At 45.9% G+C, this 21,393-nt stretch overlaps 1 protein-coding gene across 1 annotated transcript in view; it reads right to left on the bottom strand.

Annotated features, from left to right (window-relative positions):
- LOC119163900 (dehydrodolichyl diphosphate synthase complex subunit DHDDS-like) overlaps window positions 1-16,057 on the bottom strand; it is a 40,752-nt gene extending 24,695 nt beyond the window's left edge. The window contains exons 1-3 of the mRNA XM_037415972.2: window positions 15,875-16,057; window positions 11,141-11,310; window positions 8,469-8,611 (exon numbers count right to left, since the gene is read on the bottom strand). Of these exons, the coding sequence (XP_037271869.2) occupies window positions 8,469-8,611; window positions 11,141-11,310; window positions 15,875-15,965 (404 nt within the window). The 5' untranslated portion in view covers window positions 15,966-16,057. The remainder of the gene's footprint in view (window positions 1-8,468; window positions 8,612-11,140; window positions 11,311-15,874) is intronic.
- Between the last annotated feature and the right edge of the window lie 5,336 nt (window positions 16,058-21,393).

Genomic DNA, 21,393 nt, shown 5'->3' with positions numbered 1-21,393 from the left:
ATATGGTATTACGTGACGCCAATGGATGACAAAGGTATGTGTCTAGTGCAAACATTATATAATGAGATGCGTGTCATGTGAGAACGTGACTACATGCCATAGTCAAGGCGCCAATATATTTCGACGTGACGCGGTGCGCGTGCTCGCCAGCGTTCATTTCGTCGCGTCAATCCGGCGTTGCCACACCAGGCGCCTGTCCTGAAATTTACTCGCAGGCGCGTGCCACGCTGCGTTGCTTTGACAGATGCATGTTCCAGCACGTCCGGCGTCCCTCCGTTCCAAAAAGACCAAGCACATTGGCGTGAAATGCAGCATGTCGCATTTCGCGCAAGTGGTCATCGGTTCGCGCCGATGGACGCTGGTCGCGCCTGGCGTCAGACCATAGAATGCTCACATTTCGCTAACGTTGCGTCGCTGTGCCCAGTGTGCGCTGGCGTCAACGCTACATTGGAGTATTTTGGGTCCTTTATGATGTGATCGCGGCCGTTTTGCTTGTTCCACATATACCAAATTTGGTGTTACCTGACGTCAACGCATGACGAAATATATGACTAGTGCAAACATGATAATCGTGGCACGCGTGTCATGTAAGAACATGACAACGCACCACGCTCATAGCGTGCTCGTGGCTGTTTCGCCAGCTCCACATATACTAAAATTGGTATCACGTGGTGTGAATAGATGACGAAAGTAAATAACACATCCAAACATGATAATCATGACACGGAAGTCTCGTGTGGCAACATTTACCTTCTCTTCGTAACGTTGTGCTGATTTTAAAATGATATATCAACATTTCTCTTTCGTGGTTCACATATCATCTATTCCCATGGTACGTGGCATCTGCCATTTTTTCCCGTAGATATCCATCAGGACTCAAAGATCAAATAAATACAAATCTTCAAATTGCAAAATGCACTGATACAGTCAGTTATTGTTTCGTGGTTATGGTCCAACTCATAGTGACAACGCAGGGTGCCTAAAAATAAATGCTTAATAACAGTCATGGCTGTTTAGCGTCAACGTAATTATTATTCAAGTAAATAAATAAAAAATATGCGATGCGAAGGCTCCACTTGGTATTTACACCGGGTTAATACAGAAACTATGAAAACTGCAAAATACGTAGAAAAGAAAGATGCTTGATCTTCAAAGGAAACTGCATTTTTAGCAAAGAAAAATCTCTCTATACTATAAAGTGACAGCTTTGCCGCAAAGGCGGAGCAATGAATGCGAGAACAACTTATTGAAATGTCATACGAAGAAAGGCAAGCGGGTCTGAACGTGTCCCGCGTTGCTCATGCACAAATGACACGCTAAAGAGAGAGAATAAACTTTATTGAAGAATTAAAAGTACGTGACTAATCTCGGGTGGAGCCCTCTTGTAGAGCCCCACTGGCCACAGCGGCTCGCCGGGCCTGGTCTAGGGTCACCAGTTGGCTCCCCAGTGCCAGCTCGGAAAGCCGTGCCTCCCAAGACCACGTTGTGAGTGTTTGTAGTGAGCGCACCAACCTAGATACTGCATTGGCTGGCCGCTCGGTACATTGGTAGGTTATGTGTGTAAGTGTGGCTGTGTGGTTTCTACACCATGGGCATACCCCTGTTGTGTATATCTGTGGAAAAATTGCGTGTAGTTTTGATATGTGGGGGTATGTGTTCGTTTGGAGGCGGCGTCAATCCCGGGCTTGTTGGCTGCTTAAGTTCGGATGTGGAGGGGCGTACGTGCGTCTTGTAAGGCGTTGGTTTTCCAATATCTGCCTGCTTGTTACACTTTGCTCTTCATGATGCCCTGTGAGGTGTCCTGAGGAGAGTCCTACGTCTCGGCCAGTAAGTCCGCGAGCTACGCAGTTTGCCTCCTCGTTCCCCCTCAGGCCATCATGCCCTGGGCACCAAGTGACGCCATGTGCCTCCATCAACATGGACCCCAAAATATCAGTGACGCACCTTGGAAGTGTGCCTCTAAGGCATAAGCGACATGCAGCTTGTGAGTCTGTCAAAATATACGCTGAGCGCCCCCTTCTTTCGGCTTCTCTGATTGCCAAGGCTATGGCTGCTGCCTCTGCGGTGGCACTTGATCTGGTGCGTAGGGACGCGCAGGCCACGACTTTGCTTTGGTTAGTCACTGCCAGTGCATATGCTTGTTTTCTGGAGCCTTGTGGTGGCGCGGAATAAAGACTGACGTCGGTAAAGTAAGCGTCTGGATCGCTACTTCTCTGCAGGAGTTTTCGTGCTCGCGCTCGACGGCGCTTTTAGATGCGGAGCATCTAATACTCGAGGCTTGTAGTGCGGCGCCGTCCGCAAGCTTCCTCCTCCTTCTTCCACCATCTGTGCATCCCTTCCTCCTCTACACACCGCGCGCGCTTCACTCCTCCACCATCTGTGCACCCTTCCTCCTCTACACACCGCGTGCGCTTCTCCTCTTCACGAACATTCGCTAGCTGTATAATGTAGCGCGCATGCGCCGTCACGCTTCGAGAACATCGGCAGCTGACGCGCGCGCATGCGCCGTCGCGCTTCGAGAACATCGGCAGCTGACGCGCGCGCATGCGCCGTTGCGCTTCTCCCCCTTCTCGAACATTCGACAGCTGACAGTGCATGCGCCGTCGCGCTGTATATATACTCAAGGTCGGCGCTCGCTCGCTCAGTTGCCGCTCGTCGGTTGGTTTGTACGGCGCGTCGACGTCCAAGGTCGCGGTGAAATGAATTCCAACGAATCCACAAACACAATAATCGACGTCCCTTCGACCAGCGCCACCCTTTCGCATACGTGTGTACGTGTTCACTCATTTAACACCCCCTCCTACAACCACGTTAACCAATTTAGCCATCGACCCAAGTAAGTCGCAATTTAACACCCCATTTCACAACCACGTTAACCAATTTTGCCATCGACCCAAGTAAGTCGCACTTTAACACCCCGTTCACCAATTATATGCTCCGCATCCTCCTCAGTGTTCCCCCGAGGGAAGCTGCGGGCAATTTTTTTTTGTTGTAGAGCGGGTGCATGTTTTTTGGAACTGGTTCCACGATTATTTAATCACGTATTTGCTTGGGTACAATGAGTGTCTCATCGCTGCAATATTGAGGGGTGAGAGGGTATCCCAGACCCTGTAGCAGTGTTCTTCCCTGGAGCGTAGTGGTGAGTCGTTCTCGCTGTGCGATTAGCGTGGCGGCGGCCAATTCTTCATACGTATTATGCATGCCGAGTCCCATGAGTTTTTCTGTGCTTGTGCTGTTCGGAAGTCGCAATGCTGCTTTGTACGCAATTCTGATGAGTCTGTCAATCTGCTCTATTTCGGGCTTGCGTGTTGATTAAAAGGGAAGAGCGAACGTGACTCGGCTGAGAACGAAGGCATGTACAAGGCGTACTGTGTCGGCCTCTGTCATCCCATCATTACTTCGCGCAATTCTAGCTATAAGGGATGCAATACTCTTTACGGTGTGTTTGAGTTTGCCTATTGCAGTCTTTACGCTGTTGTTTTCTTGCACGTGCATGCCTAATATTCGAGCTACTGGGGTCCTGTTGATGATCTGTCCGGCAATTTCTAGCTGCAGCGCGGGTGCACGGTTGGACCGAGTGCGTGGGGGTATTATTTGCAAATATTCCGATTTGCTAGGTGCGCACGACATGCCTGCAGCAGTGAGGTAGCCTTGAATCATGTCTATAGCGGTTTGCAGTACATCTTGTCGTTCTCCATAGGAGCCCTTTGTTGCCCATAGCGTAATATCGTCCGCGTAAAAGGCACAGCCCAGGTTTGATACAGTCTCCAGCTGGAGGACTAGTTTCCGGAGGCCGATATTGAATAAAAATGGAGACAAGATGGAGCCCTGAGGTGTGCCTTTCAATGGGAGGTCGTATGGTGATGATTTGGTACCAGCTATGCCAATCTGCGCCTTGCGATTTCCAAGAAAATAAGAGGCATAGTTGAATATGCGTTGTCCGCATCCTATGGCTGCAAGAACGTCTAGTATGGTAGAGTGCGCAATATTATCAAATGCTTTTTCGATGTCGAGTGCAACGAGTAGATTGTTGAGACTACCTGGCGCTGGGTTAAGCACTTCCTCTTTGAGCAGTAAGAAGATATCCTGGGTAGACACTCCTCGCCTAAATCCGTACATAGATGTTGGTAGAAGCCCCCGTTCTTTTGTGTATTGGTCAAGGCGAGTGAGTATAACTTTTTCGAAGAGCTTGCCAATGCATGACGTTAAAGAAATTGGTCGTAGCTGATCAAGGCTTCGCCGTTTGCCTGGTTTAGGTATGAGTACAACCTGTGCCAGTGTCCATTCTGCAGGTATCTTTCCACTCGGTGTCCAGACTTCCTGATTAAAGTGGTCTGTGATGGCTTGTAATGCTTCATCGCTGAGGTTCCGTACCATGGCATTTGTAATGTCATCCAATCCGGGCGCTGTATTTCTTTTGAAGCTTTGAGCCGCTGCATAAACCTCCGCAAAGGTTATGGGGGCGTCGAGCTCAGTGTTCGGTTCTCCATTGTATTCTTGACTGGGTGTTGGGCTAACGTTTCGCTTGCGTTCTTCTGTGTAGCGTTGTTTCAGCTCTTCTATTAACTGATCCGGATCACCTTGAAATTCCCCAGCTAGCCGTTGAAGGGTAGCGTTTGTTTCGGTTCTTGTTGCAGAGGGATCCAAAAGACTCCGTAGGATGTTCCACGTCTTTTTCGTGCTTAATGTGCCTTTTAAGGAATCGCAGAAGGTGCGCCAGTTGTTGTTGTAAAGTTCCTTTGAGTATGCGTTTACTTCCTCCGTGATTTTCGCTATACGGAGTCTGAGTTTCTTATTTAGCTTTTGTCGGCGCCACCGTTTCGTGAGGCCTCGACGAGCTTCCCAAAGATGTGTCAAGTGGGTGTCAATGGCAGGTGCGTCGGTAGTTGTTTGATATATCTTGGTGTTCTTGTCATAGAGACCCTTAATGTACGGTGTCCATTGGGCTATAGTTGTTGGCTTGGGCCCGTCTACTTCCTGTTGCTCTCTATATTTAGTCCAGTTAGTCAGTCTGGCTTTTCCGAGCGGGCGTCGCAGTCGAGCTGTTTCATATGTTATTTGCACAATATTGTGATCGCTGCCCAGATTGTCGTCCAGCACACTCCAGCGCATGGTCGCGGCATTGTTGGTTACGGTAAGGTCGGGAGTGGTGTCCCTGTTGACACTGTTTCCTATACGAGTCGGTATGCCCGGTGTCGTGAGGAGTGTGTAGTCGTAGCGCTGTATCGCTTCTAAAAGCCGCGTACCTTTGGGTCTGTCTGCGCTATAACCCCATGTGGTGTGCCAAGCGTTGAAGTCCCCAGTGATGATCAAGCGGTCGCGTGGTTGAAGCTTGTTGTTCAAATAGTGGAAGATATTGCTGAATTCTGCTTTTCTGTCTTGTGGGGGACTGTATATGTTACATATACCCTGCCTCGGGCGTCCTTTCTTCGCTGGCCAGAGCGTTACGATAAGGTGTTGCGTCTCTTCGTTCGGTGCCGTTATGCATGTAGCTGCCAATTCTTTCCGGACGAGTGTCGCAATCTCCGGTGTATTTGGATCCATGTACAGTTTGTAGCCAGAAACTGTTTTAGGCCTGGCTCCCACCTCTTGCAAGCAGATTATGTCAGGAGGAACCAGCGCCGCCTTTATGTATAGAGTGAGTGTAGCGTGCTTGTTGTGCAGGGAACGACAGTTACAGGACCATATAGTGAGATTCTCGTTCGCTATGCGTCGGTTAATTGCCATGATGCGAGGAGGTGGGTGTGCTTTCAGCGTCCGAGGTAAGCATGCTTTTGGCGTCGGACTCCTGGGACCGCGGTTCGTTCTGCTTACGTCGACGCTTCGTTTCTTTGTCGAGGCTTTCATGAACGTATCGCTTCAGGTCATGAAATTCAACAGAACTGTTTCATTTGGGCTTCTGTTTGCTGCAGTATGTGCTGTTGCATTAGCTGCAGTTGTTGTTCTAAAGTGAGGTTTGTCGCTGTTTGTTCTGTTCCTATATTGGCTACAGGACCTCGTGGTGGTGTCGATTGCGGTTGGATGTGCCCATTGTCCCGTAGCTTTTCGCTTGGGTGGCTAGTTAGATTTTGAGAGGCCTGGACTGTAGTTTTCGGGGTGGCTCCCATTAATTGGGCCAGCTGTTTTTCGAGCCACATTATTTTGTTCTCGTATTTGTCAAAGCGTTGCTTAAGCTGTTTGTTTTCAGCGATTACTGCTTGATAGTGTACGTTTTGTGTGATGGGGGGAGTACATGCAGACTTGGGAGCCACGGCTTCCGCCCAGCTTACCGGAAGTGATGATGCCTGTTGGGTGCATCCTTGATCCCCACCGTTGCCTTTGGCTCCCCCTCCTGGAGGACTGCGGTGGAGGTTCTGCTGAGTCGGTGCTGGCGCGCTCTTCTTGGATGGCGAGTGCGGCTTTCTGCCCGGGGACCGTGAATGCGACCGGGAACTGTGCTTGTCATCGGCTGACTTGTAGGCGTTTTCTTCCTCTTCGGAGGAGAACCAGCGGAGATTCTTGGTCCTCGGTGGGTCGTTGCTAGTGCCCTGTTGAAGCTTATCACTGTGGCCTGCTTGTACTTGCGGCTGTTTAGGCTTCGGCGGCTTAAGTCTTTTTTTGCAAGTTGGATCTCCTGTGGGGTGAGCCTCCCCGCACGAGGCGCAACTAATAGAACACGGATGTCCATCCGTTGGATTAGTCAGTCCGCACAGCCGGCAAATGGGGCGATCCGGATGCGGGCAAACGTCCGCGCGGTGTCCTTTTTCTCGGCAGACCTTGCAGACTTGAATCGTAGGTCGGAAGGGGTAGCAGCGGAGTTCACCCCCGTAATAGTAGACGGTACGAGGTAGCGTTGGACCGAAAAATGTAATGGCTGCGCTTTTCGTTGTGCCTATCATTCTGGCAGTGATGATCTCCACACCGTGCGTTCTGACACGTAGGTGCGCCATGAGAGTTTCGGTTGAGGTGTTCATCGGTACGCCGTGAATCACCCCTCTCAGAGTATCGTCTCCATTTGCGGCGTAGGCACGGACAGCGTGAGCCCTGCCGTTAAGCACAAGGGCGCGTATCAGACGCACTTTGTCCGCCACTTCCTCATATTTGGTCGACAGAATCACTATGTTTGACCCTGGGTTGATTCTAAGGATGAAATGGTCATCTCTGATGCCAGCTTGGCATGCCTCGATGATTGCTTGCGCAAGCGTAGGAGTCAGAATGTTTTTCAGCGGGAGGGCCTGGTTTGGACGAATGACGATCTTGTAATCGTCCTTCGGCAACGGCGGTAGCTTTGGCAATTTCTTGAATGTTGGCGTGCCTGTCTTAACTTGGTCCTGGAGCCCTGCGCTGCCACGCCTCCGCTCCAGTGCCTCTTGCTTGCGTTTTTTGGTGGATTTCGCTGCCTGCCAGCTAGCGTCCTCTTCTGCATGCGATTGAGCGCCGATAGCGTCTCGGCTCACCGTATCGTGGTCGCCCTGGAGTTGATCCATTTGGTCGTCTGCTGTACCCTCCTGTTCTAGGAGGTGGTATTGTTGGTCGGCCGCCACGTTGAGAGCCATAGCTGGATGAAGCTCCGACGCGGGCGTCCCCAGCGTCGGTGCAGCTGCCGGCGGCTCCCCAGGTCAGCGTTTGGTGAGCGTCCTAGGGGTGACGAGCTTTCTGAAGTCCTTTGGCACCTCGAAGTGGCAAGAAATCCTCTTGAGTGGTGCCCAGGCGTTCCTCGGAACTTCTTGAAGCTGATAGTAAAGTTTTCGAGTCGTTGCAGACGGAAAACACCACTAAAAATCATGAGAATTCAGAGCGCAAAGCGAGCGCGTCTGCACTACTTCGAGCCCCCTGGCGGTCCTCATGACACGCTAAACGTATTCACTAGTGCAGATGTACGTGAATAAGTGTCTAAGTTGTTACTTTGCTGAGTCTGCAAACCATGCTCTTTTCGCTCACGGACACAAAATATAGACAATGCAGCGATTGCAGCGACCTTTGTGCGCCCGGTAACTACAACAGAATCGTTCTGGTGAGAACCGAAGGCGTTCGGTTGTCCCCACCACGAGACATGGGCGTACGCGCGTGAGCGTTTACGCCCACTCCCCGTCCCCCTCTCTGCGGGGCAAAGTACGCATGGGAGATCAGCGCATGAGCGCGCGTCGTCGCGTCATGACGATTTGGCGAAGCGCGCGCTCATTGCGCCATCTCGCTGGTAATGCAGATAGCGCGATATTTCTTCCGAGATCAGCATCGCCAGTAATAAGCGGTAGATATAAGTAGCTTGCCGTTTAAGCGTTGAAGGAACTGCTTCTTCGTGGCTCAGTAGCTAACGCCACGCGCTCATACATAGATATGTATACATATACGTTAAATGACGGTGGACGCCAGCGGCGGAGTCCCGCCGAGAATGTCCATATGATATCGCAATAAAAGCAATCACCTTGTACGTCACGCTTGCCTTACCTGCAAATTCACGATAATGTGATGAATGTGGGAATGCTCACAGGCACTGAAGGGTTCTGGTGAAGAATTTCATCATCTCATCAATGGCAGTAACGAGGTCCCAGGTATTGCGGCTGAAGTTACGAGTACTAATCATGAAGTAGGTGACCTCGGGAACACCGAGAGCTGCCATGTAGGGCCAAGTCTGTCAAAAAAAATATACATGAGATCCAATGGTGAAAGCAGAAGATACCCGAGGTAAAAAAAAATATATATTGTGCTGAATGCGAAGCAGCAAAACTACGGGACTGCAAATTGTACATAGATGCGTAATACTATATTTCATTACGCAGCTCATAACTTGAAGTTTGCAGCTCTAATATCTCAGTTTTTATAGGGTAGGTTACACACAATAACAATCATCTAAATCGGTCAAGCGTTGTGAACCACTGGGTGGTACTGTAATATCAATAAAGGTATGCGCAAATCACTTGTATGAAATGGTGACTAGGACGAAGGTATATGTCAAGGTCAGGATGAAAAGGTTTCGGAGAACACGCATTTAGGAAAACTTTTATGGTACTTGATAATATTCTTAGACATCTTATAAAACAGCATTCCTGGCTGAGCCTTAATTTAGGTTAAACGGGATTTACATGAGGGCACTTCATTCTTATATGGACCCTTCATATATTACCGAAGGCCTCGGCGCCATTATCAGTGTACTGGCTCTTATCAACTTTATTTAAGACCACACTGTATGCGTGGTGCGCTGTTGGGAAGAAGTAATGCTTGCTAGAAATAATGTTTTACAGCGTAAGCTGCTATTAGATCACAACTCTGATTTTGATCTCATAACTTAAGATCTCATAACATAACGATGTGGTTATGGACACCGGTGGTGGCCGGTGCTCGTAGCCACATCGTGCATATCTAGAGAAAACCTAACACCAATGACACAGCGGAGCTGCAACCCGGGTCCGCTGGGTGCCAGCCCAGCATTCTACCACCGAGTTACCGAGTTTCACCGGTGCTTGTGTTTTCTCAAACTTGCCTTTGGCAGGCTTGATGTCGGGAAAACAATCGTGTTAATACCACATAAGCGTTTTAAGACTGCGAAAGAAAACCAGGCGTCGCACAGTGCGGATAGCGTAACGAGTGGGCCGTCCAATGGCCCAACCCATCACAAAAGCGTGTTCTTGTTCCTCTATTAACTGGGGCGAATACCCACTTCAGCCATTATTCTTCATCGTTGTCCGCCACTGCGTGAGCAATTGGCATAAAATACTTTGCAAGTGTTTAGCGGAATTGACGTTTCTCAGAAGATTGATGATAAATAGTATATTGAATACCAGCCCACTACCCAAATAAATTTATTATATTGACTTATTGGGTATCAAGCTAGTGTGCTTGCACTAGTTACCCAATGAGTGTTTCGAAAAGGCTCTGAAAGGCCGCTCTTCCATCTTTCCTTGTGACTGTGCGGCGCCTTCCGCGCAGGCCTCGTGTTTTTTTTTACGCTCGCCTTATGATTGTGGATAGTGCAAACGGGAAGAGAAAATGGTCACTTCCTATCCTCATTTTATCCTCTCTCCTAGTGCGTAAAGCCAGAAAATACGACACAAAAAGAAAAGTAAAAGCGCCGACTGTCTTTTTTGCACTGACGATACCAGGCATAAATGCATGCGCAGAGACAGCGAGTAAGATTAGAATGACAGCCAAAAGAAATTTCTATCGGTAATGAAAGCACTGGGTGACATAAACAAGTCTTAATCACTAATTTTCTAAAAACTTACACTCCTCATTAGCCAATGCAAGCGATGGCATGCTGACACATTCCTCTCCCAAACGAGCAATCTCGATCTACCGCCTATACTATTTCTATGGAGCTCTGGTATTTGTCACAATAAACAATGCTACTTTCATCAAACTCAGATTTGCAAAGCTAAGTAAGCGGTATTTCTGTTTGGTATCATCAGTGAAATAAAACTTTTCGAAGTCAGCGCTCTTTCTGTTCGTGTCGTCTTTTCTAGTTCCATGCGCTGATCCATACATTAAAATGAACGAACTAGCCCAGCAAACAACCATACTTGATTATCACTCTGTGTAAGCACGCCATTTCAATTTCAAAGCAGGTACCGTCGTTTTATAGATTCTCTCCGAGTGGTTTTACCTCAAGCAAATTACTAGAATAATAATGAACGACTTGGTGGCAAGAAGATGTGTTGAAAGATAGGGAGAACGAATAATTTTATTTAAAGATAGGGAGGATAGGGAGAAGTGCCACTCAATAGGGCGACACCATAGATCGCTCCTACGCAGGGACAGCTAAACTTAACCTAACTGCCATATTGCAGGCTCTCTGGACAGCCCAAAGTTTATGCTGATATTCCGAGCTCTTGAGAGCCGAGCTGCATTTCTGCTCCGCGAGGTCTTTATCCGCACGTAACGAGAGCGACGCCAAAGCTTGTGCTCCATATCACACGTTCTTCCGCAGTGAGGCCACTCATTTAAAAGTACGAGAGATTGTTTTTAACATCAGTCAGCAACAAATACTGTGACGTATGAGATTACGTTGGAACGCGCTTGTGCACGCTAATTTTGCAGGGTCAAAGTGCGTCCATCAGCGATTATGAGCATGAACAACTGGTTGAACAGTTGCAAATATAGTGGTAAACTCGAACATACTGAAATAAGAAGACCATTTTATTCGGCCGAGCGTGAGACCTCTTACCGTAGTGAACTTCCTAAACATGAGAGAGTAGACTTGGCTCAGGGACATTTTCTTTTTCCGAGAAAAACGGCGGTTACCATCCGCGAGGATGGTGAAGTGCCGAGGTATGGTTCCTTGTCGTAGCACCCAAAGCATGATTCTTTCGTACCAGCTTAGTTGGGAATCCCATCCTGGCAGTGAAGATTCGTAAACAAAAAAAATATGTTTTATCCCTTTACCAGTACGAATTGTTATAATAGAAAAGCTTTACGCGTCTTTACAAAAGTAGTTCAATGTTTATTGTACACTGATGTATGATGGATTGTTATGGTTGCTGCTTTTTTGTGTGGATATCGCATCGTTTCATGCGAATCCACTTATGGTCAAACTTAGTAGAACACATCAATAGAAATGATACACGTCAACGATACAGTAGAAACCTTTCAGGCCGCTCAAGTAGTTAACATTAACCCGTATGGAGTGCGTGCGGACTTGGTTGGAAAGATGACACCAACAAGCACCTAATAAACACTAGTATTCTAAATGCGCTCACTCAAAGCGTGCTCATGTAAGGAGGGAAACGAATAGGCGAGCCGTATCCTTCAAATGGGTACTCTTCTGGTCATGCGTACACTTCCTCACAGCGTTTCAGGCATACGAGAGGCCATGCTCTTACTTTCGATCATTAACGCGTGAAGGCGTCCAGCTGCCGGCTATGACGTGTAAGTGCAATTAAGCACTCACTAAATATATGTACTGAAACGACATTGAGTGGAAATCAGCAGCCATTCTCCGCGGAGCCAGGTAGGGCGCCTCGAAGCGAGCGTTGAACGAATAAATTCTGACATCGAGGAGCTCATGTGCTGAAACTGTCAGTGCGTCCTGTCAATTCCCATTATTGCCATGATGCTGCACTTCACTTAACCTCTCCAATGCGGTTATCCGCACTGCCCCAAAAAGGCCACTGTAAAAAAAAAGGTGTTAAGATACAAGGCACATATGTACAGTCGCATACGTCAGCTTCTCTAGCGCAGTTTGCCAGGCACCTTGTTTCTCGACGTTTGTGGCCGTGGACGTCCACGAAAGTTAATAAGAGAGTTTGGTGTCGTGGACCGAGAGGTTATAGGCTTTACTCCCGCGTATTTGGTAATATTGATTTTTTTTCAATTTTTGTAAACTTTATAGGCTTATTCCCGCGCTTAAAAAAAAAGGTCCTCAAAGCTTTGGTGGAGGGGGGGGGGGAAGTACATTTCTCTTCAGAAACTAGAGTGAGCAGGCGGAAATTTCTGAACTAGAAATTTCGCGTCTATAGAAAAAGTTAACAGGCGACACTGATATCACTCATGTATATCAGTGTCGCAATATCGCCGATCTGTAGGCACTGTCATGATGAATCGAAGGTATGATCCAAACTTTCGTTAAAATAGTGTGCACCGCCTGGTCTCTCATTGCGTTACTTACATTTCTTCAGCAGCTTCACATAGCACCACAGTGTGAAAACTTGTGCTGCTTCGAGTTCCTACCTGACATTGATGATGCCAGGGAATCTGCGAAGCGACAAGCTCCCAGCGAAATAAAATACAAGAGGCCAGCAAGTGGTGGAAGTTGACCGGGCGTCCCACCCATTACAGTCATGAACGAATCTTAGGCGTTCAATGAGTGCTCTTGGCAAGGAAAGGCAGTAGTTTGAGCATTTATAAAAACAAGAGACAATAAGAGAGGATAGTATCAGGAGATGTGGATAATATCAAGAAGAAAAAGAACAGTAGGGTGGCCCCTACAGCCGGCTATTCTTCTCTGCGACCGCAAAATATTGCATAAGAACCTTGAGTATATAATAATACTGACAGGAAGGAAAGCGAATAGGTCACTGTCATGTCGCAAGAAGTACCTGGTGAAACAACTGCGTGAACGTGACGGCTTGCTGTAGGTGCAGGTTGTACGAATAAATTCTGACCTGAAGCAGCTTGCTGGGCCTGAAGCAGCTTGCTGGGATAGTTGCAATACGAATGCAGTTCGAGGCATTAGGCGTGTCAAGACAAACAAAAATAACGATGACAGTTGAAAAACAGCAGGAACAGTAAGATTCCGTGACAGCGCTAGGTGTCCCTTTTCCTCTCTGTGTTTGTATGCTTATTTTTATTTCTATATAGCTATGCAAATGTATAGACGCTCCAGTGGTCAAGTATTGCCGAAGAAACCAATAACATTGATCCCAGTTGGCCCCTGCTTTGGTTGACAAGGGGAGAGCGCCATTCCCAGTACATAAGAATCATGCACAGTTTTAGCACAATTAGCGTGCGCACAGCAGGGGCCAGCAGATGTGATGCAATTTAGACGTATATTAACGTTTTTGTTATATCACACATATAATCATACGAAATAGGTGTTTGAAAAAGCGGAATAACACAGAGCAACGACATCAGTGCAAAACACTGATATGCGTTCAATTTTTACTGATACCATAAAATAGTTAGCATAAAGAAACATAGAAAAAGATGGAAAAGGAAAGATCGGAACATCACGTAAGATGCACGATAAAGTCACGTGACCTATAGAACGAAAAATCACGCCACAGTACACACATTATATGTTCTCTCCAAGACCATACATCAAACCCAAAGTGACATGTCCTCACCAAACTCGAGTAGCTTTATTAGGCGAGGATGCCACCCGGGCTTGAAAGGAACCTTCTTTCTAGGGCGTCCAGGTACTAGCGCCGGTGCTGGTTACAGGTTCGCAACGCAAGTGCAATCATGATCTCCTTTCTTTCCGCGACTTTTTTTTTTATATTCCTGTTTTTTATGCCTTCAAATCTCCCTCAATGTCTATGAAAACTTCAAATAAAGAGCTCGTAGTTACTTTAGGGGTCGCAGTTTGGCTTGTGATTAAAAAAAACGGTGTAAGAATTTTTAGAGCCTATTTTAGAGGCAGCCCCGCCAAGGTGACCTAGTGGCTAAAGTACTCGTCTGCTAACCCGCAGGCCGTGGGATCAAATCTCGGCTGCGGCGGCTGCATTTTCGGTGCAGGCGAATTTACTGCAGGTGCATGTGTCCACATTTTGATGCACGTTAAATAACCATTCGTAGTCGAAATTTCCGGAGCCCTCCACTTAGGCGTCTCTATCATGTGGTGGTTTTTGAACGTTCAACCTCAGATATCATTCATAATTTTATAGGCGGGTAACCTTTATTGGCACCTAATTTCTACTTTTCCATTCCGACATCTTTTTTGGGTCGTATTGACTTTCAAAACCAGTTTTGAAGAAACCTTACATTCACTAGTCTATCTTATCAAACTGTATCACTCGAGGTTTGCTATAGGACGCACGTATGTAAGAGAGTACTTGCTGTTCGGAAGCACAAAAAAAAGAAAACGAACTCAGTCAACTCTCTCAGCATATTATTAAACTGTATTCCTAGAACCACTTTCTTTTATAGCGTGCAATAACTCACTGCCTTTACAGTCAAACCTGCCGCGTTAGAAAGCGTCCATGCAGATTCAAGCGTAGTTTTCACGAAGAGATAAAACGTCTATTTCATTGACGCTGCGCGTAAGAAACTTGTACCATAATGTAAAAAGCAAAATAAAGAAAACAGACACCGACCAACACGAAAGTATTTACAAGCAGCAATAAAAATTCGACAAGCCAATATTCATGAAATTGAACGAGCAAAGCCAGCAAGCAGACAAAAACAGGCAGTGTGGGTGAAATAACAATTCCTGTGAGATAATAGATGAAAAAGAATTACTAACAACAAGCACGGTAAAAGAAGACCAATAAAAAAATTTGTTTCTTGCGGTGATTTTTTTTCATTTTTTGTAGCCATATTCGATTTTAGCCGCAGGAGTATTTTCAACGCTGTATATAACTTTTCACTAAAGTCTAAAATAATTGACTGGTAGGCGCATCTTAATTCAGTTGCCATAGTTACAGACGTATCAATTTATTTTTGGCATATTGGTTTGATTACTAAATTTTTTTATACTTTTACGAGTTTAATTTATTTATTTGTATTGACTAAACAATTCACTTTCCACCCGTTCACTCTGCAACTGAATTATTTTAATAAGCAAGGCACCGCGCGTTTCTTGGCCTATTCCCTGGAGTGGGCTTTGCCAAAATGTTGAGGAATTAACCAACCATCCAAACCTTGGAAGTGTTGAATCTAAGCGTGAGTGAATGAAATAAATGGCTTCTTGATTCTATTGTCTGCTGCTTCCCTCATAATAAAACGCTATGGCGTCTTGGTGTTGTGCGTCGCAATACCTCCCTCCCTTTTTTTTTTGGAAATGGGGTGTTCCAAACAAAGTGAACATGTCCGCACTGTATGCACTGCTCTGCTAAAAATCTCTCAATTTTGTTAAACACATTCAAATTGTGTTCATTCACGCTCTGGCGAAAGCAAGTTTCAGTCTAATATACATACTGGCGTTCTCATGTATCAGCAATCCTGTAAGCCACATCGCAAGGGCATTCCGAGTAGAGCGTTCTGTGCTTCGTTGTACAGGGCTTCCCTGAATTTCTATTTGTCGTCGCGCAAGTTTCAGACAGTCTTAATGGGGCGGAAAAACCAACCTTTGAAAAGTTATGCGCAGTGATTTAGGGGCTTATTCGTTAAATATTCAAACGTTATGTTACACACACACACACACACACACACACACATATATATATATATATATATATATATATATATATATATATATATATATATATATATATATATATACATATACGAATAATTGCCTCACCTTTTTCACTAGTTTTTGCAATATCAGAAACTGATGGTGCGTCACTGTTACTCTCCACGGTCGCCCTGTACGGACCGACCGTGTCCTTCATTCTCGTATATTTCTTTGATCTGCGGAGTCGAACAGGCAGCTACAAAATCCGTGCCGGCACATGCGAATAGTTTTTTCAGAAGAACATAGCTGCAGCTTACTAACATACGAAGTAATGCAGCACTGGTGCATTCTGTTTGAATATTCTGTTCGAACATTCTTGCAGTTCAGTGGTGAACCCATCTAGCCGTATGAGACTCAATCTAAATTCGCATGCATTCTTTTATTTTTGCCTGCCAATACATCGACCTTTCGAAGCAGAATGAATAACCCAAGTAGTGCAGATAGTAAGCTATGCCAGTTGAGCTAATGTGTTTTCCTCATACGCGAAACAGTAACAGCTGCGGGAGTCCCTCACCCCTGCCTTGCTCTTGGTGTATTCCGCCCTGCCCTGGCGGCTCGCGAGCAGCCTTTTCAATTGCTTACTTTTTGTACGCACTATTGGGTCTTCACTGTTTGAAGCTGTTCCACTAGCACATTATATTTTTTGAAAAAGTGAGAATCAGTGGTACGTGACCTTAATGGATAATAAGAATTGTGACGCTAAAGACAGCGTAGATGGCTTAATTTGTGCTATTGCCATTCTATTCTGGTAGTTATATTAGAAATGCCAGGAAAGGAAATTGCATAGAAACACAACAAGTGCCGTCGGCAGAAACCAAACCTACGACATTCGGATAACGCGGCTGATGCTGAAGAAACCGTGCTACGGCAGTGGTTGTTCTCTGGTCCACTTTGTCGAGTATTTCTGTGCATGGAAAGACGAGATTGACAGTCAGCGGCATTCGTATATCCATGACGACAAGTTCGGAACACTTTTCTCTCCCTGATGGTGTCGCGTGAAACGCAATAGATGGCATGCACTGACGTCATTGAAACCACCCTGTTGATGAACCACATGACACACGCAAGGTTTAAGGCACTAGCGGTATTGTTATTACTATATAATTTTATGTTTTTTTGTTATTAACAGATAAAGGCAAATAAAAATTCTGCCCACATCGTTATCATAATAAAGCAGCTCAATCATATGCTGTAGAATATGCTGTCTGTACAATCAAGCCCACCTTGTTGTTGATGCAGTACTTTATGGAGCTGCGATGGTGACGTCACGGGCAAGCTATTTGTATACGTCTTCTTTAGCGAATGCACACCCGACCGATAAGCCCTTGCAGACTGCCAAAAGGTTATTGGTCTGAGAGAATGAGACCGTTGCTGCAAATGAACGCGGTGCCGTTTTTAAGCGCTAGTTTTTTTTTTTTTGATACAGTTATAACGAAAAGAAACAGTAAAGACAAGGAAGGTAGAGGACACGTTATTTGTAGCATTGCAACTTGAAGCAGCAATTATAGTATCATCATCATCATCACCACCACCACTACCACCATCATCATCATTAGTCCGACTACGTCCACTGCAGAAGAAAGGCCTCTCCCACGTACCGCCAGTCGTCTCGGTCCTGTGCTTGCTGCTATAAGTATATTAAAATTGTGAAAAAATAAAGAACTGGGCAAAAATACAAGTTACCCCTGTAGGTACCGATCATGTGACCTTTTAATCACGCGTCTGATGCTCTCCCAATTGACCTACAGAGGTGGTGGTCGCTCTGTCGGACTTGACAGGTACTTTTGCGTGTGTAAAGCTGGAAAAGTTAGTCAGATTTGGTGACAAGAAGTTGAAGCTCAAGTCAATAGAGCAAACAAGGTTGGGGGCTGCACGGCAAATTAAGTGGAGGGAGGGGGGTTGCTTCGCAGGCTAAGAGAAAAAAAAATTGGCGAACTGGCAATGATGTATTAAACTTCTAAGTTCTACCTAAGTTTTGGGAAATTTTTATCAAAGTCAAGGTTTGTCACAATGCCGAATGGAAGTGATTGCAACATGCATTTGAGGTCCAAAAAGTCATGTCTTCTATAAGATAGGAAACGGCAAGGGGAAATTGTGTTGGTGACGTCATCTAGGAGCTGCCTATAACGATGCCTCGCGGGCTACTTTTAGCCCGTGGGCTGCAGGTCACCATCCCTGGACTATGGAATGACTGCCGTGGTGTCTTAGCGGGGAAAGTACCAGACTTGTCATCCTGTTCTGTTCTGTTCTGTTTTACATGTTTTGCTGTGGGGAGGTTGAAGTGCATATTGCCTCGGCCACTCCATATCACAAAGTTCTGCAGCGAAAAAAAAAAGAATAATACAGAACGGCACTCAAAAATAACAATACGGAAAAGAAAAGAAAAAAAACATAATAGCACACTGAAACCAATTCAAATATCATGCCAATACACAGTTTTCTTAGAGCAGTTCACAGAGTCATTAAGTATTTACACGCACACCTTACTATTCAACTGTCAGTATATACATGACCACATTTTATATATACCCATCTCTGGCAGTATATCATAGGCGCTTGTCCAGTTCGGTCTCCACTAAAAAGTCTGTCAGGAAGATTATTGCCTTTTTATGAAGATGCATCTCAGGCCATGGTCCAAGTAGTTTCTTTATTGAGAGGGGCCGTCTGTCCAAACTTGCTAATTTGTTTTTTTAATTTTTCTCTTTGATTCGCGTATTTAACGCACTCCAAAAAGAGATGGCAAAAATTTTTTTTCTGCATCACCACAATGGCATTCCTGTGAGTTGGATCGATGTATCTTGTCCAGGAAACTGTTTGTGTATGCTACTTCCAATCGAAGTCGGTGGAATAATGTCTCTAGGTGTCGTGGGAGGTCTGTCCCTATGGAAAATTTTCTGTGTGGACCAACTTCATAAAGTATCGTTTCCTTTGATTTAGGGCTCTCAAACCACTTCTCCGTCGAACAATGGTTAGCTCCTTGCGTTATAAAATGTCGAATATCCGTCCCAGGCACAGAGATTGCACAATCCCGACCTTCCTTCTATGCTTTCTTCGCGAGGCTATAGCCTCTTCATTTCCCTTTATTCCAATGTGGCTGGGTATCCATTGGAATACGATGTTGTGACCCTGCGATGAGGCATATTCCACAGTTTCTGCAATACATTGTGCTATTTCACCATTTTCGTAAGGTGATCTCACATTTGTGATTAGCTGAAGAGCAGGTTTGCTATCAGTGCATATCCTAAGACCACAGGTTTGATCCCTGCCAATGGCAAGTTGGCTTTCTGACTACTTTAACTATGTCACGCTTTTATCATATTTGCTACACAATCGTAGCGGTAAAACTGTGCTTGCAACTTTCTTCCCCAAAGTGCGTGTTTGCCTCGTATTTCACCCTCTTTTTAGGAGTGCTGTAAACTATATGCGGCGCAGAGTAAGCCCACTTCTGAGAGAATGTTTCTACTATGATTTAACAAGCGTGAAAAAGATCAGAATGACACAAGCGCAATTTGCACGAATCCTTAGAAAGGAAACAGGACGAAGCGCGTACTAACTAGCAAAAATACTTATTTTGAAAGTAACAATCCATACATATGAGCGGTCTTTCGTGTATTCACGCTTTTTGTGATTAAAAAAATCATTTGCGGGGTCGTACTTTAATGCGATGCATATAAAAGATTGTTCTCTCCGAAATAAAAGTTTTTCACTTGCTAGTAGACGCTTCATCCGTTGTCATCTCTTAGTCATCGTGCATACTGCGCCTGTTTCATCGAGACCCTTTTCAATATGCCGAAGTGGCAGTCATCAGTGGGTATACATGCAATAGCTGTGCATAATCATCATCTCCACTCACAGCGCGTGCCGCCCGTTTTGAGCCGGAGCTGCGAAAGTTTGCGAGGCAGTGCAGAATTATCCGAATGAAACGAAAAGACTAACAAACTAACATAGTTCTTCTGTGTCGACATACTCAAACTTCTCCCTTTTTCTTTTTTAAAGCGAGGTTTTTATCTACGTTAATATCTATTACTAATACAAAAACTTTATATTAAGTACTGATCAGTGATCATCAATATTTTGTTCTAAAACTTTGGAAGTTCCTAATTCCTTTACTCTAATATCGCATAATACTCTATAAGGCCACTCAATTATTGGTCAATCCCCCACAGGGGGTATGAGCCACAAGTGAAAGGCAAGAAGAAGAAGAAAAGAACCTGCGCCGCAGTCTTCTCTTCTTGACCTTCTTCTACCCGTCTGAGCCGTAGCTGTGCCTCAGCTTTCCTTTGAATCTCGAGCAAAGTACAGGGCCCAACCTCACTTCGGCCGCAATGAGTGAGTGCTATCTGCTTGATCGATAAAGAGCGTGGTGCTGTTCCCCGTTTAACCTTATATGCATGAAGATACGTATTACGCCGCCTTTTTGTAGCTTATGAGCAGTCTAGCCGTTCGTAACAGCGTAGGCCCCGTCTGTTACAATGCATTTCTCCTTCTTCCTAACGTGCGACTCTGGTGTTGCAGAGCTCCACTCCACTTTATCACTCCACGTTTCCTCAGGCTACTCATCGCGTCGCATTGAACTCGAGCTGTACGCGAACTTAGAATGGTGGCCGCTTGAAGACGAAATTTTGTTGTAGCTTTGCCATTACCACTTAGATGAAAACGCATCTGGTGCCTCCTGCCGCGTGCCCCGAAACTGGTGTGACAGGGCTGGTTTCCCGGGCTACCGCCGCGGTGCCACTGGAAGGGGATAGGTAGAGTTAGTATAAGCGGCTTCTAAAAAAGTCATATACCGTAACCCTTTAAGAAAGAGTGTCGCTTTACCACCTTGCATGAAACACGCTGCGTTCTCTACCAGAGGGCTTCCGTACATTTTTCGCGCTATTTTACTTTAATAAGAGAGAGAAAAACCACTTTCTTAAAAGTTCCAACGAGGTCGTTTAATTGAACATGCCGGTGGTGTGAAGGGTGGTTGCCAGCAGATTGCCATGACCGGTTCAGCCCAGTTAATCGCTTCTACCTGAATGCGATAGTCACTTGATGATGGGAGTGACTGACACGCCTCGAGAGCCTCGAGTGAAGAAGCTGGCAGCATTGGCTTTAATGGGGGGTTCCCCTGACATTCCCAAAAAATGTGATTTTTCGTAGCCTTGAGGCAGCCGCAATGCAGCAGTTCGGTTAAAACTTTTGGTAAATGTTACACAACGGATGAGGGCTCGGAAAAGAATTTCTTTTGATTTGCCGCCACATCGTAGAACCTTTCGGAAATTCTTTCGTTGAGCTGCGTCACCGTAGGCGCTGGCGTTCCCGGCGTCACCGATAGATCGAACCAGTACGACAGTTAGCGAAAGAGGACAACAGATTGACTGACGAGTCTGGCGACATAATCAGCCACTGGTCTGTAACATCGCTTTCTCCCTCTGTCAACATCGTGCACTTGCAGGGCTGGAACGTGCACTGTGACTGGATTTGCTTGTCGCGACGCCGGCAAAGCAAAGGGTGGTGCGCGTGGCATGGAAGCCCTAGTAGTTTTATAGGGAATTGTAACAAGTGTTGCAGTGCTACTACTGCAGATAGCCAAAATTTCAAAC

This window comes from Rhipicephalus microplus, chromosome 8 (genome assembly GCF_043290135.1).
Source record: "Rhipicephalus microplus isolate Deutch F79 chromosome 8, USDA_Rmic, whole genome shotgun sequence".
NCBI classification, from domain to species: Eukaryota; Metazoa; Arthropoda; class Arachnida; order Ixodida; family Ixodidae; genus Rhipicephalus; species Rhipicephalus microplus.
This window is presented reverse-complemented; position numbering and strand designations above follow the sequence as displayed.